Source organism: Pezoporus wallicus, unplaced genomic scaffold (genome assembly GCF_028554395.1).
Source record: "Pezoporus wallicus isolate ANWC-B61680 ecotype Strahan unplaced genomic scaffold, APGP_CSIRO_Pwel_v1 contig_8824, whole genome shotgun sequence".
Lineage (NCBI taxonomy): Eukaryota > Metazoa > Chordata > Aves > Psittaciformes > Psittacidae > Pezoporus > Pezoporus wallicus.
Genome location: NW_026642442.1, coordinates 628,678 through 644,573, shown reverse-complemented (window position 1 = coordinate 644,573; position 15,896 = coordinate 628,678). Strand labels below are relative to the sequence as shown.

General features: G+C 53.1%; 1 protein-coding gene across 3 annotated transcripts in view; it reads right to left on the bottom strand.

Moving 5' to 3' along the window:
• Positions 1 to 505: 505 nt before the first annotated feature.
• PLCB2 (phospholipase C beta 2) overlaps positions 506 to 15,896 on the bottom strand; it is a 43,957-nt gene continuing 28,566 nt past the window's right edge. Inside the window, exons 16-32 of one of the 3 annotated variants that reach the window (XM_057430588.1) lie at positions 15,782 to 15,878; positions 14,832 to 14,916; positions 14,202 to 14,326; positions 13,072 to 13,226; positions 12,487 to 12,651; positions 11,061 to 11,160; positions 10,476 to 10,580; positions 9,440 to 9,525; positions 9,249 to 9,342; positions 8,690 to 8,743; positions 6,506 to 6,716; positions 6,154 to 6,322; positions 4,079 to 4,155; positions 2,347 to 2,442; positions 1,828 to 1,885; positions 1,392 to 1,478; positions 506 to 817 (exon numbers count right to left, since the gene is read on the bottom strand). In XM_057430588.1, coding sequence (XP_057286571.1) covers positions 545 to 817; positions 1,392 to 1,478; positions 1,828 to 1,885; positions 2,347 to 2,442; positions 4,079 to 4,155; positions 6,154 to 6,322; positions 6,506 to 6,716; positions 8,690 to 8,743; positions 9,249 to 9,342; positions 9,440 to 9,525; positions 10,476 to 10,580; positions 11,061 to 11,160; positions 12,487 to 12,651; positions 13,072 to 13,226; positions 14,202 to 14,326; positions 14,832 to 14,916; positions 15,782 to 15,878 — 2,037 coding nt within the window. In that variant the 3' untranslated portion in view covers positions 506 to 544. Of the gene's footprint in view, positions 818 to 1,391; positions 1,479 to 1,827; positions 1,886 to 2,346; positions 2,443 to 4,078; positions 4,156 to 6,153; positions 6,343 to 6,505; positions 6,717 to 8,689; positions 8,744 to 9,248; positions 9,343 to 9,439; positions 9,526 to 10,475; positions 10,581 to 11,060; positions 11,161 to 12,486; positions 12,652 to 13,071; positions 13,227 to 14,201; positions 14,327 to 14,831; positions 14,917 to 15,781; positions 15,879 to 15,896 lie in introns of those variants that run through there. The other 2 variants (XM_057430589.1, XR_008975076.1) reach the window with 2 other exon arrangements.

Here is a 15,896-nt window from a genome sequence, read left to right as displayed (position 1 = left end):
ATTGGTTTAGAAAATAAATAAGTCAGAAATGTACAGTCCCTAATTCCAGTATCATGGCAACAGCACGGTGCCAGACCAGGCTCGGAGCATCGTGTCCCTCAGACCCACTTGAGCTGGCTTTGTTTCCTCTAGCAGCACTTCATGCGTTGGCAGTGCAGGTTCCAGGTGTAACTGCTCTTGCAGATCAATCACCATCTGCCATAGGTTTGCCCTGACTCAGCTCACTTTTCCAGCAGCCAGAAACCCGAAGGACAAGCTCAGGAGTGAGGGGGACTTCAGGTGAAGACACCTACAGCTCTGGGGAGAGGAGCACAGCTCTGGTGCTGTCTCAAAGGGCAAAGATTGTACTGACAAGAGGATGGAAGATGCTCCTGGTTTAGACCCTGGTCTCACCCATTTCTCTCCTATGGCTGGGTTAAAGACTCCCTCTCCTGAAGGACTTCAGGGGCTCCCCAGAGAGGGAAGGCACAGCAGTACTTTGTGAAGCTGGTCTTTAACTCCTCCAGGAACCCTGACCCGGCAGGGTAAGTGAGGGAAGTGTCTCTCACAGTACACTTTCTTCAATCTCAACCTCTGCTTCAGCTCGGGGGGGCCCACGTGCGGCTGTTGTCAGCCTCGACACCTCTCCCACTGGAGCCTTTTCTTCCCGTTGTTGTGTAGAGCCTTGCTCTGCCTCGGGAACGCTCTGAACTGGCTCCTTCGGCGGCTCTGGCTCCCCAGGAAAACCAGCTTTCACGTAGCTCTTCACCATCTCCTGCACCTCCGTGTTCAGACTCTTCAGCTTCTCCTCATACTCAGCCCGTGCCTCCTGCTGGAGCTGCAAAGAGACCTCAGTTACCTCCAGACACTGAGGCTGAGCAGATGGGAGGCTGAGGAGGGTACAAAAACCTGCTCTGAGGGAGGAGACCAAGGGGCTGGTGAGACGCTGGTGCCGCACAGGTTGGTCTCAACCTGTTCAGAATGCTTTGCCTGCAGCCCCAGGCAATCCCTGGCGTCCCCAAAGGTGAGAGTGGGGAGGACTCCTGCTTTATAACATCGTGATGGGCGCTGCAGCTTGATGGGCTGAGCCTGCCTGCTCCCATCAGCCTGGGAAGAACGGGAATGTCTGCGCTGTGAGAGCTCAGGGATGAGACTCGTCTCCTCCAGAGACTCATTCCCATCACTCTTTAAATGCAGGGGTTCGTATGATGAGCTGAACGCTGGCGCAGGGGTGCAGCACCTCTGACTTCCAGCAGTGCGGCTCCCGCAGAGCCACCTCCTCAGTCATTCACTTCCTCAGCAGTCTGAGGGGTGGGTGAAGTGGGCGTGGGGGATGAGCGCAGGGATTGATGCTCCGGGAGGGCTGATCCCTGCACTGTGCTGCATTTACCGAGCTCCCTCTTTGCCTTTACCTGGCTTTCCTTCGCCTTGATTGTCCTCAGGTTATCCGCCTGCTTCTCCTCCAGTTTCTGCTGGTACCTGGCTGTCTTCTCTGTCACCTTTCACAAGAACAAATCACACACACACACCCCCCCACCTCGAATTTAAGCTTCTCTAAGCAAAAGCTTTGCAGCAGCAAGTCCCAGGCTTGCAGAGCCCGTGCCACACTGCCACTCCCTCCTTCCCAGGCCTGAGCAGTGTCTGCTGGCTCCCAAGGACTCTCCACACCCTCACAGACCTGTGGTTTAGTTAAGGGGAGCAGCTGCCTTCAGCTGCTCTTTGGCAGCCTGAGGCCCTCAGAGCCTATATAATGGCATTTAAATGGAACTCAGGCTCTGGGAGCCCCACAGATGCTGGACATGAGGCACCCCCACTGCACAGAGAACAGAGAGTCAGGGCCAAACTCACCAGCTTGATGGTCTGCACCACTTCCTGAATGTGGGAGTTGTTGATTTCTTTCTTCAACCTTTAAAAAAAGGAAATGCTCAGGCACCAAAACCCATCTGTTCTCTTTACCCAAAACCTGTCTATCAGTCCTCAAAAGCACCACAGACGAGGCCAGGGCTGCTCTGCCCACCCAGCACAGGTGAGTTACCCTCTCAGCCTCCTCCCACACGGAGAGGCTGCTGTAATTGAACACAGGGAAGTAACACCCTTCAGTTCAAACTGAAGACATAAGCCAAGTGACTGGGTGCAAAATGCTGTCCTCCAGTTACCAGACAGCAGAAGGACCTTGCTGTGAGCTGGAAGCACAGGAGGTGCCGTGCCCTCCCCTGCACCTAGAGGAGGTGAAGCTGTCACAGCTGTGCAGTACTTGATGACACAGGCTCAGCAGCAGGGTATTGCATTGTAACAGCACATCATGTGTCTGGGGCAGGCCAGCTCATGTCCTGCACAGCCACAGCTCAGTACCAGCACCCCCAGTACCTCTCCTGAGCTGCCTTGTCACTGGTATTCCTCATCATGGTCTGGATTCGCTCCACTCTCTTTGCCTCCAGCCTCTTCTTAATGTCCTTGATGTTGCTGGGGAGAGAAGGGAGGAGGCCTGGGTACAACCCTGAGACCAAAGCAGCCCCAGTGGGTGCTCTCAGAAAAGCCCAGTCTGAGCGAGGGTGCTGCAGAGAGCGGGCCAGGAGGAGGCACGTGCCATGGAACTGGGCTGTGTCCCTGCACTGGGCTGCTCTGGAGCAGCAAGAAGCCTGCTGGAAGTGCTGACACTGCTGAAGCAAACAGGGTGAAGGAGCTCCATGGTTGGCAGAGCTGAGCCAAGCACCTGAAGCCAGCAGAGAGGTGCATGAGCTGTGGGATGGGACTTGCAAAGCAGAAACCACAAACATTTTTCCCTCCTCCACCCTCCCAGTTCCTCCTCCAGCCTCTGCATTTCTCTGCCATGAATGGCTCCAGTTCAGTTTTCCTTTTGGACTCCAAAGCTCCCTGCTCTGAGAGGCCAAGAACTGAACTCTGCTGCGTGGCACAAGAGCACCCATAGGGAGAAGCTCACTGTGGTGCCCACATTGGTCTTCTGAGAAGCAGCGAGTAATCACTTCCCTGTTCTTCTCCACAGCAGTCATGGGTTTACACACCTGTGGCACATCCCCCTCTAGCATCTGCTCCCTGAGCTGAGCCCCACTGCACTGCTTCCATGCAGGAATGCCTCCTCACTGCTATCTGCCACCCCCTGCTTGCTCTCTGAAGGCTCAGGATCTTCCCTGGTGCCAGAGCTCAGCCCAGGCACCACTGACCCATGGCTGACTTCTTCCATTCACATTATTCCCTCCATTATTTATTCAGTCTCAATTTAACTGCCTTTTTTATTGCCCGTTGCTCAAGAGCTTTAAATCCTGCTGCAGCTCCTCGCAGCCAGCTGGAGCTGTGACTGGAGCAAAGGCCATTGTATGGTGAGCAAACCATTAACCAGCTACTCAACCTGTTTCTCTTCGTCTTGTCTGCATGTGCTGATAGCTGAGCAAGAGTCTGTCTTGGTGGGGGACATGAAAAGGGGAAGTTGTGGCTGAGTTAGCAGCTAAAGACTGAGAGAGGATACAATGGGCAGGAGGAGTGAGTGAGGATTTAGCTTCAGGACAAAGTTATTACAAGAACAACTGGATAAACGCCTGCCTAGAGACTGGTGAGTTGATTCTGCCACTTCATTCAAGTACTGAAGCCAAGATGCTCAATTCACTCAGGAGCCTGAGCTCATCAGTGCCTGGAAGGGATTATGTGTGATGTGATGCACCGACTGCAGCAGGGGCAGCACCCAGTGCCCAGCAGCTCTTACTGACTTAGTCAAGGCTCCTTCCTGCAGCTTGAACTCGTGTCCTGTTTGTGCCTGGTGGCAGGACCACCGTTCTGGAGATGACAAGAGCTGGCTTCTTGCCCCTGGGCAACTGTGAGACCCTGTGTCACATCCTCCTGCCTCCACTTCTCACCAAAGCAGAATCAGGACCAACCAGGTTGGAAAAGAGCTTTAAGCTCATCCAGTCCAACCGTTCCCCAGCACTGCCAAGGCTGGGCATCTTGACTAACCCATGTCAAGAGCTGTTTCTCTTGCCCTGTATTCACTCCCTGGCTGTAGTCCAATGCTGTGAGAGGTAGCAGCAAAAGCAACCCCAGACCAGAGCCATCCATTAGCAATTTGTTACCCAAATCCTAACTTTACCTTTCTGATGTCTCCTTCAGTGCCTTCAGCTCTGCTGTCTGCTTCTCTCGGGCCAGCTCTGTTATCTTGGTGACTTGCTGGTCAAGGGATGAACACAAGATCAGAACCAAACCAACCAAGCTGGGCTGCAGCACACAGAATCATAGAACCATGGAATAGTTTGGGTTGGAAGGGACCTTAAGCTCATCCAGTTCCACCCCCCCTGCCATGGGCAGGGACACCTCACACTAAACCATGGCACCCAAGGCTCATCATCCAGATCTCATCCCACCAGCTCAGCCTCAGCCCTCCCTACACTGAGGTGCAGGGCCAGCTCATCCCTGAAGCTTTGTGCAAACCTGTGCACCACAGTGGTGAGTTCAGCCGTGCACACAGGGAACACCAGAGCTCCGTGAGCCATGTCACACATTCCAGGTTATCCCCATGGACAGCTTCCCAGCTCTGTGTTGCAGGAGGCAGCACTGGATTCACTGTGCTTGGGGGTAGGTGGGGAACAGCAGTTACCTTCTAAACAAGAGGGGCTGCAGCAAGAGGATGGGACTTGTGCCTCGTGTCTCCTCCTGCTCCTGCAGGTCAGTGTGGTCAGCCCTGCACTGCTGCCTCAGGGGGAGTCCCTGGCTGCTGCTCTGTGAGGCTGTGATTTCCTTCTCACTAAACCTCAGTCTTTGAGAGTTTGAGACAAGAATGTTTCATTCCTTCAGCTTCTCTCTGGTGATGAGCCTCCTTCCAGGTAAGTGACTGCTCCAGAGGCAGGTTTTGTCTCCCCTCAGGGGTGGGACAGGCTGGAGCAGCCAGTCCTGCAGACAGCTTGCAAGGTGCTTGGCAAGCCAAAGTGCACCAGGGAACTTTGGATTTCACACACGTGATGCAAACTGCTCTGGAAAATACCGATAGGAAAAGGCCTCCCAGTCCTGGATCATCGCCCTCCCCTGGGGACAGAGGGTGTACACTCTGTTTGTCACCACCACCTCCTGGACAGCACGTTGCCTCCAGGCCTTACCGTGTCTCTTGCTGGTGTTTGCTTAAGGTGGGGAGGGCACTGATGCACTTGCAGGACTCCTTACAAGGACACTCACTTCCAGTATCTGAAAGGGGCCTATAGGGATGCTGGGGAGGGACTCTTCATTAGGGACTGCAGTGACAGGACAAGGGGTAACGGGTTCAAACTGAAACAGGGAAGTTTAGATTGGATCTAAGGAGGAAATTCTTTCCTGTGAGGGTGCTGAGGCACTGGAATGGGTTGCCCAGGGAGGTTGTGAATGCTCCATCCCTGGCAGTGTTCAAGGCCAGGTTGGATGAGGCCTTGGGTGCCATGGTTTAGTGTGAGGTGTCCCTGCCCATGGCAGGGGGGTTGGAACTTGATGATCTTAAGGTTCTTTCCAACCCTAACTGTTCTATGATTCTATGATTCTATGGCTTCCACTGAGTCAAACGCCAAAACCCTTCCCAGAGTTGAAGAGGAAGGAGATCCTGCCCTGCTGGTGCTGCTGTGGGGTGGTTCTATGAGTACAGTCCCTCACAAGGCTTTCATTTTCTTAGCACCATAGGTACTGTGGGGCTGCTCTGTGTCCCCTGTCCTGGCCGAGTGACAGTGGTGAGTGTAGCTGTCCCCACTGTGTGTCCCCAGTGAACCTGCAGGGCTCCAACACGCACTCGTGTGCCACCTGAGCTCTGAGGGCACAGCATCAAGCAGGGAGCTGTGAGAAGCTGGTACAGCCCCACGCACCCTGCTCCTGGAGGTGGCACCTGGGGTGCATGAAGCCAGTAAACACCACGTTCAAGCCAAGCTGAGCTATCAGGAGAGCTGAAGCAGATGGAGCCTGGTGTGCTCCAGGGCAGTCCTCAATTCCTTTTCAATTGCAACCTATACAAGTGTTTGTGCTGGACTTTCATAGCTTCTAACAAACAAGCACCGCTACCTCCACCCTCCCTCCCCTCACACAGCCCTGACCCTTGCTCTGAGGGGTGTTTCCTGCCCTGAGGCCACATTTCCAAGCTCATGGTCTAGTGAAGAACTTGGGTTTCAGGCAGGGGCTCTCCCAGGCTACATCATCTACTGCCACCGTGGCCCTTACCTCTGCGGCGTGCTGCTCCTTCTTCCTTCGGATGCCCTCGTGGTGTTCCTCCCCCAGGAGCACGAGGTCCATCTCCAGCCGCTCCCTCAGCTCCACAGCTTGGCTGTCAGCACTCTCTGCCGTGTCTATAGGATCTGCACAGGTACCAGCATCACCTCCTGTCAAGCTCCTGCAGAACAGATACAGCGGCTGTGCTGCTTCCAGAGCTGCGGGTGCAATCCTGCCCTTCCTGCCCGCCCCGCAGTGGGAACACTGGGAGCACTCCGTAAGCCCAGGGAGATGGGGCTGCCTGCACCACTCCATGCTACCCCCAGAGAAGGGGAGCCCCTGGTCCTCTTGGCCAGGCCCTTACCTCTTCTTCAGGGTTTTCCTGTTGTGCACCATCCTTTTCTTGCCTCCGTAGCAGGCAGACTCTGAGAAGAGCACAGAGTATTTCTGCAGCAGCTCCTCCCTCCTTTTACTTCCTTTCCTCTCCAGCTCCCTCAGCTCCTTCTCCTGCTTCTTCAGCAGCTTGAGGAAGAGCTTCATCTGCTGCAGTTCGGTGAGGCTGGCTGTCTCTGGCTCTAAAACACAAAGGCAAGAGCCTGTTTTCTCTCCGGCAGCGTATCTGTACCTGTTGTGATGGGGTCACCCAGGCTTTTCCAGCACTGCCTTTGTTCAGCACCACATGGAGCTCAGGTCTCCATCTGGGGGATGTGTGGCTTGGGGGTGGCCACAAGAACTGCTGCCTTTTGGCCAGAGGAAGCCCTGGAGGTGATGTGCCACTCTCTGTCTGATGCCCTGCAGCCCTTCCCACAATTCCAAGCATCCCAACTGCCAAGGCAGTGGCAGCTCCAATGATAAGGGAAAGCTTTGTTATTTCCTTGCTGATTTTTCTGCAGAGCTGAGTTAATGGCAGGCACTTTCATCCCATTCCAGGTCACATTTCTGCAGTTGTGAGGAACAAACAAAAGGGCTTTTGAGGTGAATGGAAGTGAGGGGGACGACGCCTGGAACTGGTGGGGAACGGGTTATCTGGCAGCAGCACGCCAGGCAGATGAGCTTATCTGGGGCACAAAGGCCACAGGGAGTTGTCTGCTCAGGGGGTTCTTTTTGCTTGGAAGATGTAAAACTGAACAGCACTCGGGGGTTGTCTCTGCAGCTCAGCGCTGGGCTGGGTCAGCTCCTGCTCAGGGGCTGATGCTGAGGACAGGGAAGGGTACTGCTGGAATGCGAGGAGTCTGCTCCCAAACCAGAGCCCTCTGTGCCTCCATCCCTTGTGATGCCTCTTACCCGAGCTACAGCAACCACAGCCTGTCCTGGGGAATGTTTTCTTTAGGAGTAACTGTTAAGAACAAAACGCAATGTACACAACAGTTACTTGGCAGCATGTCCTGAGTGCAGCAGTTTGCTCCTGTGCCTTTGGTTCAGCTTTGTGGCACACTGGTTACTAGCTGTTTGTATTGGTTTGTGTCCCACTGCACTAACATGCAGCTCTGGGGTCCTCAACATAAAAAGGACATGGAACTGTTGGAACAAGTCCAGAGGAGGCCACGAGGATGCTCAGGGGCTGGAGCACCTCCTGTATGAAGACAGGCTGAGAAAGCTGGGGCTGTTCAGCCTGGAGAAGAGAAGGCTGCGGGGAGACCTCAGAGCAGCTTCCAGTGTGTGAAGGGGGGCTATAGGGATGCTGGGGAGGGACTCTTCATTAGGGACTGCAGTGACAGGACAAGGGGTAACGGGTTCAAACTGAAACAGGGGAAGTTTAGATTGGATCTAAGGAGGAAATTCTTTCCTGTGAGGGTGCTGAGGCACTGGAATGGGTTGCCCAGGGAGGTTGTGAATGCTCCATCCCTGGCAGTGTTCAAGACCAGGTTGGACAGAGCCTTGGGTGCCATGGTTTAGTGTGAGGTGTCCCTGCCCATGGCAGGGGGTTGGAACTGGATGATCTTAAGGTCCTTTCCAACCCTAACTATTGTATGATTCTATGCAAAGCGGGTGAACACCACTTACTACAAAGGGCACACGTGTGCTGAGGGCTCCGTGTGGCCACATCACCTCTGCTTTAGTCAGCTCCTCAGTAAAGGACCCATCAAACCTGGCCAGAGCAGAACTCACGTGGCAGCTCCAGCCTCCTCCCCTGCTATGAAGCTGCCCTGCTGCAGTCCTGCTGCAGCCAGTGCCCTCAGAGGGCTAAAAGCTCCCCTGCCCTACCCACGCAGGTGACAGTGGCCCAGCTTGCCTAAGCTGTGGGCCACAACTCCAAGCCTCTGCTCCCCTGAGACCTGCTGTGAGCTCCATCCCAGCCTGGTGCTGAGCACACACCACGGCACTTGTCAAACACCTAAATGGTGCTGCAGGCAGGGAACCAGCTCCCTGAGCCCAGAGGTTCCTGTGCTGTGTGTGCAGTGCTGCCTGCCACAGGCAGGGGTGGCTCAGGTCTGATCTATTCGCAAGCAGGCTTCATCTCTATCATATCCCAGTGAGAAACTGGGCAGAGGGGGAATATAAGATGCCTGACAGGGCCTCAGCCCACGTGAACAGCACGAGCAGTTACCTGCCATCTGCAGCACCTCCACCACGTTCTCATCCTTGGCAAATGCTGCTGCTCCTGGAATCACAAAAGAGGTTCCTGTTCATCTGGGATCTTCAGGTTGAAAACAGGCAGGGTAAGAGCTCACCAAGAACATGGGCCACATGTAGGATGTTGGTGTGAACACAAAGGCATTAATTAAGCTGCTGAGATGATTAAGTGCTTGGGAACACTTGTGCTTGTGTTAACAGGCACAGCAGAAAGGGAACAGGCTTCTCTGCCTTGCCAGAGATAAAGGGCATTTGCTGTGTGTTAGGCTGAACGTTGCTGGTGAGAATTTGGCACGTGCAAGGCTGCTTTGACCAGGTGAGAAGGGTGTTCTGGTCTGAAACAGGAGAAAACTGATTTGTTTTGATACCAACACATTTGAAAGGACACGAATCCCTTGATACATATGGAAGAAATAACTGATGAGTTATCAAGTACTGTAACACACATGTGAAGAGAATGAGCCCATCTAAGGGTACGGTAGGGTGCAGAGCTTCCCTTTTGCTTTCAGCTCAGCCCACACCCACAGCTTTACCTGCAGGCCCGTTGGAATGAGGCAGGCTGAATTTCCCACTGGAGTCTGGCATCCCATTCATTTCAGCAGACACGTTCCTCTGTGCGCCCAGCCTCTAAAACAAAGATCAGAAGTAAATCAAAGCTCAGTTATTCCAGGCTGGAGCCATGGGACGTGTTTCAGAGTCAGTGACAGAACGTGGTAAAACTCACCTCCACTGAGCCATCTTTCAACTTTACTGATCTCTTGTCTTGCAGGCTGAAGAACTTGATGGGGTTGGAGAGAGCAATAGTCAGATCTAGAAACAAGGAGGAAATCTTTGCTTGGATTATCACACAACTCACTGTAATCCGATTTCCTTTGCCTTCTGGCTCCCTTCTGGCCAAGGACAGGAAATGGTGGAGAAGGGAAGTTTTGCAGTCTCTATTTGGACCAAGGGATGGGAGTGTTTTCAGTCCCATTCTGAGGGGACAGCTCACGACTGATGCTCAGGGCAGCTGCATGAAGGTGAAAAGTGCACACTGCTCCCAGACTCCAAAGCCAGGTCAAGACTTTCCTAATCTGCACAGCTCCCTGCTCCAGTTCCAGTCCAGTCTGTATAAACCTGGTCTGTTTTAGGAGCATGTGTTTAAACCATCAATTTAATGGGGTTTTCCCCATAAATAAGGTTCATTTGTATGAACACAGAGAAGAGAGACTAAACAGGACCAGTACTCACGAGAATTTCTATTACATTCTGCATGGCTTTGTGCACAACTGTTTAAAGGCTTTGCTGTTCACCTCCAGTGGGGCTTCTTTTCCGATTCACCTCTCACTGTTTGAATATCCCCTTTTTAAAGGAAGATCCCTGAATCTCAGTGTGAGGAAGCACCTCCTGCTCTTCAAACAGGGCAGAAGAACGCTCCTATGCTCCCTAAACCCCTACTGTTGCCAGTCCCTGATAGTTGTCAACTCTTTACTCACAGGGACCTCACTCTGCCTCTGAGTAGAAGCAATAAAAAGACTGACCCGGAGCCCCTTATGTGAGCACTGCACATCAGGCATGTGTGCCTCAGTCCATATGGGACCCACGTGCTTCTGGTGAAAGCAAGGGTGTGACAGGATGCTGGCACCAACTCAAGGCCCATCCTGACAAGGAATTAAGGGTGCAGCAGGAAAGCACACACACACACACCCCCCCCCAGGCTGGAAAAGCACTTCTGGATCCCAGTTTGGCCAAAGCCAGAGCACCCCCCATGTGCATTCTACCTGCCCAAGCATCAGGAACGTAGTCCTTGATCTCCAGGTACACGAACAGGGAGGGCATGGTGAGGGGCATGTTGCTCTCGCTGCGGAGACAGATGTGGTGATAGCCTGAGAACAGAGAGCAGAAGAGGTGAGTTGGATGCTCCAGCACAAACCCAGGAGGGCATGGTGAACACATCATGGAATTAAGCCAAGGCTGTAACAGGACGAATTTGAAGGCTCTACTGCCTCCAGGAATGGTGATTAAGTAGCAAAACATACAAATCATAGAGCCACAGCCTGGTTTGGGTTGGAAGGGGCCTTAAAGCCCATCCAGTCCCAAACCTTGCCATGGGCAGGGACCCCTTCCACTGGAGCAGCTTGCTCCAAGCCCCTGTGTCCAACCTGGCCTTGAACACTGCCAGGGATGGGGCAGCCACAGCTTCTCTGGGCACCCTGTGCCAGCGCCTCAGCACCCTCCCAGGGAAGAGCTTCTGCCTTCTACCTAACCTGAAATGTTTGATAAGAAAAGATGCTTGTGGCTTCCTTTCAGCCTCCAGAGGATGGGTCTCAGGGCACAAAAGCCAAAGGAACCTCCACAAAACTTACCTGAGTGCACTGCAATGACGGGAATGATGCGGTGACCAATGAACTTCCCTCCTTCCTCCCAGGCCACAATTCTGAGAGATGCCAACTCGGGCATCATGATCTAAGGGAAAAACAGAGGAAGTCACCAGTGTCCTCACCTCCACCTCAAACAGCATATTAGCTTCGCTAAGTAGGACCTTACTCTCTCCTCCTTCCAGCAAACCAGTGCCATGCATCCAAGGCTACAGTTTCTCACAGACACAAGTGAAGTCTCAGAAATTAGAACCAGAGAATCCACCAGGTTGGAAAAGCCCTTCAAGCTCATCAAACCCAACCATTGCCCAGCACTGCCAAGGCCACCACTGACCCATGGCACTGAGGGCCTTGTCTATAGGGTTTGTGAACACTTGCAGAGCCGGTGCCTGCAGCCCTGCCCTGGGCAGCCTGTTCCAATGCCTGAGCACCCTCTGGGGCAGGAATTGTTCCTCAGCTCCATCTAAACCTGCCCTGGTGCAGCTTGAGGCCGTTTCCTCTTGTCCCATCCCTTGTTCCTTGGGAGCAGAGCCCAGCCCCTCCAGGCTCCATCCTCCTCTCAGGCAGTTGTAGGCAGCCATCAGGTCCTCCCTGAGCCTTCTCTTCTCCACACTGAACAGCCCCAAGCTCCACAAAACAGGGGCTTCCCAGAGGAGAGGCTGCTCAGGATCACAGGAGGGCAGTTACCTCAACAGGGCAACAAACCCTCCAAACCACAGCTTCCAGGAAGCAATTCCCCAGGGGAGGGAATGAACTCTGAAGGCCAATTTGGCAAACATGGAAACTTTGCCATAAGGGCTCCTGTCTCCCTCCTCCCCCATTCCGACATGACAGAAACTAAGGATTATTCTGCCAGAACTGAAGCCTGAAAAGTGTTTCCTGAAATGAGGACAATATTTATCTGCCACTTCCCAACAGCCTGCAGATACCTGCTGCCATTTCAGTGTGCTTAACAGAGATGAATCCTGTAACGTGTGTTTTGCCTTTGTGACCTGCTGCAGAAAGGCCAAACACTCTCATGACCTTTATCTTAACTGTAGGTGGATCGGTGACTATGGAATTCTTGTGGACCAACAGAGCAGTCTGCCATATCCTGGCACCACCGCCAACCTCCCACTGGTGCCATCACTTCTCTAGTTTGTGTTTCCCCTTTACAGTTTAACCACAGACATTCAGTTCCTGGGGCTCCATCAGTCAGCTCAGCCCGAAGTGCACCGCAAACAGGAGGCTTTTGGTGCCTGTGATTTCCAGGAATGTTCCAGCTGCCCCTTGTCTGTCCGGGGAGATAGCCATGGGGAGCTGGTTTGGATACTGCTGCTTGGATTCCGTTGTCACTGACCTCTCAAGAGGCAGTGCTCGCGTCCAACAGGATCTTTAGGGATTCTCTGTCTAAATTCCAACCAAGTGTTGTTACCTTTTCGAAAACAAAAGCCTCCTCTTTCCACACAGGGTTAATGGAGTTGGCCGTGGAGGTCAGCTTGGTTCTGTACTTGCGCTTCGTGTCCTTTGGCAACCCAAAGAGCTCCACTTCCACGTACGTCTTCACGCTGCGGTCAGAGAGGAACTGACCAGAGAGTATCTACGACGAGCAGAAACACAGTGAGCAGCTGCTGAAGGGAACGGAAGAGCTCAACCACCCCCACCTGCACCCTAGGGTCACCCTCCCACCCCAAAACACCTTTCCTGCAGCAGCAGCTTCCACCCATGTTCCTTGCTCCGGCACTTCCTCCAGCCTCCTCCCTCCCTCCCCATCATCACAGCTTTGGCTTCTGCAGGGGAGCAGATGCTGATTTTTCATTTTCATGCGATTATGATTAATCTGAAGCAGTGAAAAGCCTGGGGGTTGCCATGGAAACCCGCTCCCACAGGACTCCCCAGGTTCATTTGCCACTAAGAACCCTACTGGGTAATACAACAGTGGGGACAGAGATGCCAGTTGGTGCTCGTGGTGCCAGGAGCTGGCTGGCAGGGCAGGGGCTGCCCCGTGGTCTGTACTTGCCGTGACTGAGAGGGTACTGGCCACCACCACGTCAATGCGGTCCACGGAGAAGGGGTCGAACTGCTTGTCTGCCCGCCGCATGAACTCATGCTTGAGCAGATACCCACACTGGCCATTGAACTCAAACAGAGCCATGTTCTGCTGCATGGGGCCATCTGAGACGCAGAGGAACACAGTGAGAAACATCTCTGTGGGACCTCCTCAGGTGCTCGTGTGCTATGAGCGAGCTGAAGGATGCTGTTACAGCCCCTGCGAGCCAAAGGCTCGCAAATCAATTCCAGAAACTAATTACAGCCTCTCAGCACCCTCCAGGGAAAGATATTACAGCAGCTGCTGTAAGAAAGGAGAGTGCTTTGCTTGTAATTGCACCCCAAGTCTTGGGCAGAACTAAATTAAAGCCTCCTCTGAAGTACCCACTGTTTCTGGTGTGAAGTAAACAGTTGTCTGAGCCCCCCTGCTCCTTCTGGGCCTCCTCTCAATCCATCTTCTCCTCTGCCACTGCTTTGAGAACACTGCCTGGTGGTTTCTGTGCCTGTCTCCAATACAATGCCCTCTTCAGAGCCAGCCTTTCACCCTCTCCCTTTTAAAGTGGCTTTGCTTTTTCTCCTCCCGACCCTACAGCTAGTCTCCTACACTCTCTCTCTACTCCTCTGAGGAAGAAAGAGGGGTAAAGGATAGCATTCTCTGGAGGCTTTTCTTCCCTTCTCATGCTGGTTGTGCAGCAAGGGAAAGGCTCTTCTTCCCTGCCCAGGAAACAATAGCATAGAGAGGCCAGCCCTGCAGCCAGGTGGAGCGCTGCCCCTGCCTGGCAAAAGAGGAAGCAGCTTAGGGAAGTGGCAGCCTGTGATGGATTTGTGCACAGTAGTTTAGTCTGACACCATGTGACAGGACAGCCAGAGATGGTACCCAGGCACTGAGTGACAGCAAGCCCCTGTCTGTGTGTATGCAGACAGGTGTGTGCTGGGCCTAGAAAAGTGCTTTTGGCCTGTGGGAGATGGATTCAAAGATGAGCATCACTCTGGAGAAGGCCCATGGAATAAACACACACACGGAGAGAGCAGCAAAGGAAGAGCCAGTGAACACACACAGAGCCTCACCCCTCAGGGGCTGGGGGACAATGTGACACTCACCCATGGTCTGGAAGTTGAGTGCCACCATCTGACAGCCCACGTTCCAGAACATCTGGGGCATGTAATTGGAGGAGTCCATCCGGGTGCCTTTGGGGTAAATCCGGCTCATCTGCCGCTTGTTGTATCTACAGATGTGCTATTGGAAACAAGTCTGAGCCCTCCGTGTGCACCCCGGGGCTACCTCGTGTATCCAGGCTATGAGAACTAAGTGGGAGGTGTCCCTGCCCATGGCAGGGGGGTTGGAACTGGATGATCTTAAGGGCTTTTCCAACCCTAACTGTTCTATGATCCTATGAAGTTCTGCTACCAAATGCCCACAGCCTTCCAGACAAGAAGTGAGAGAGGCCCTGGCAACATCAGGCTCCTCTCCCATACCCTTTCCACTTAAGGACAAGCATCTGGCAGCCGTGGTGTTCACTACAGCCCTATGCATCCTGTCAAGAACCCCTCTGGAGAGCTTCCAAGCCCCCCTGGAAGATCCCACCTGCACGCTTTGTATCTCTGATGAATGGTTTACAAGGTGCTGAACTCGCCAACTAGCTGGAGATGCCTCAGCCTTACCCAAGCTTCAGGTTACTCCTCACACCCCGTACCACCAACTGCTCTGGACAAAGGCTGCCAAAAGGATACTCCACAAACTGCACGGGGAACTTGGTCAGGAGATCATAAGCCTTCAGCTCCGTGAAGGAGGAGATGACATAACTCCGGTTCTTCTCTGGAAACAGATCAAAAAGCATCCAGGAGAAAGGCATTCCCAGCCCCTTCCCATGTGTGAGGATCAGTGGACCCACGTAGCCCTTGTCCTCATCCATTTTCTACCAAGGCAATTTCCCTTTCCCTGGTCCCTTGAAAAGGGACTGAAGAATAGGTGATAAAAGGTGATTTATGTTTACCAGGGAGACAGTGCTTCTGTAGTGCAGGACAGGATGGGTTCCCAACGCTTAACTGGCAATCACTGTGCCCATCTCTGTCTGGATGTCAGTGACATTTAGAGAACAGCTCCTGCCTGGGGTTTTAGTCCCAATAATCCAAATATTCAAAGCTCTTTATTTTGTCAGGTTTCCCTTTCTTCACTCTCCTATTTTCTTCTTTTTCTTTTCTTTCTTCGTCAATCAAATCAGCTCACTCAAAGCCAGACCCAAATGTGGGAAGTGTTCAGAAGAACCCATTCTGTGCCCAGAAATGGAGTGCATTTTCAGTGTTTCACACGTTTCTGTGTCCAATCCCCACAGAAGAGGGAGGCCAGGCATATATATTAAGGAATGCTGGGCTCAATTCTGCCCCCAGAAGCAGCAAAGCAAGCTCAGAGATGACACTGGCTTCTACGCTGCTGCTTTTCATTCTCACTTGTATAACTGGGAGCACTATCTGACATCTCCCTGTCTTCTCCGTACCAATACCTTACTACAGGGAGGAGAGCAGAAGGGAACTGTTTGAGACCATGCATTGTGAGAGAGACTGAACACAACAGGAAGTGGGTGAAGGCAAGTCCCAAAGGCAGGTGGAAGAGCAGCTGAAAGCACTGCTCTCCTGGTGGAATGCAGATACTTGGCATTCTGAAAGGATTCACTCTGACTTACGGGCAGAGACTTCAAAGGAGTCAAACTTGATGGGCTGGATGTAGTTGACCAGGCTGGACATTTCCTCATAGGCTGTCACTTCCAAACCAGCAGTGCCCTGGGGACAAAACAACAT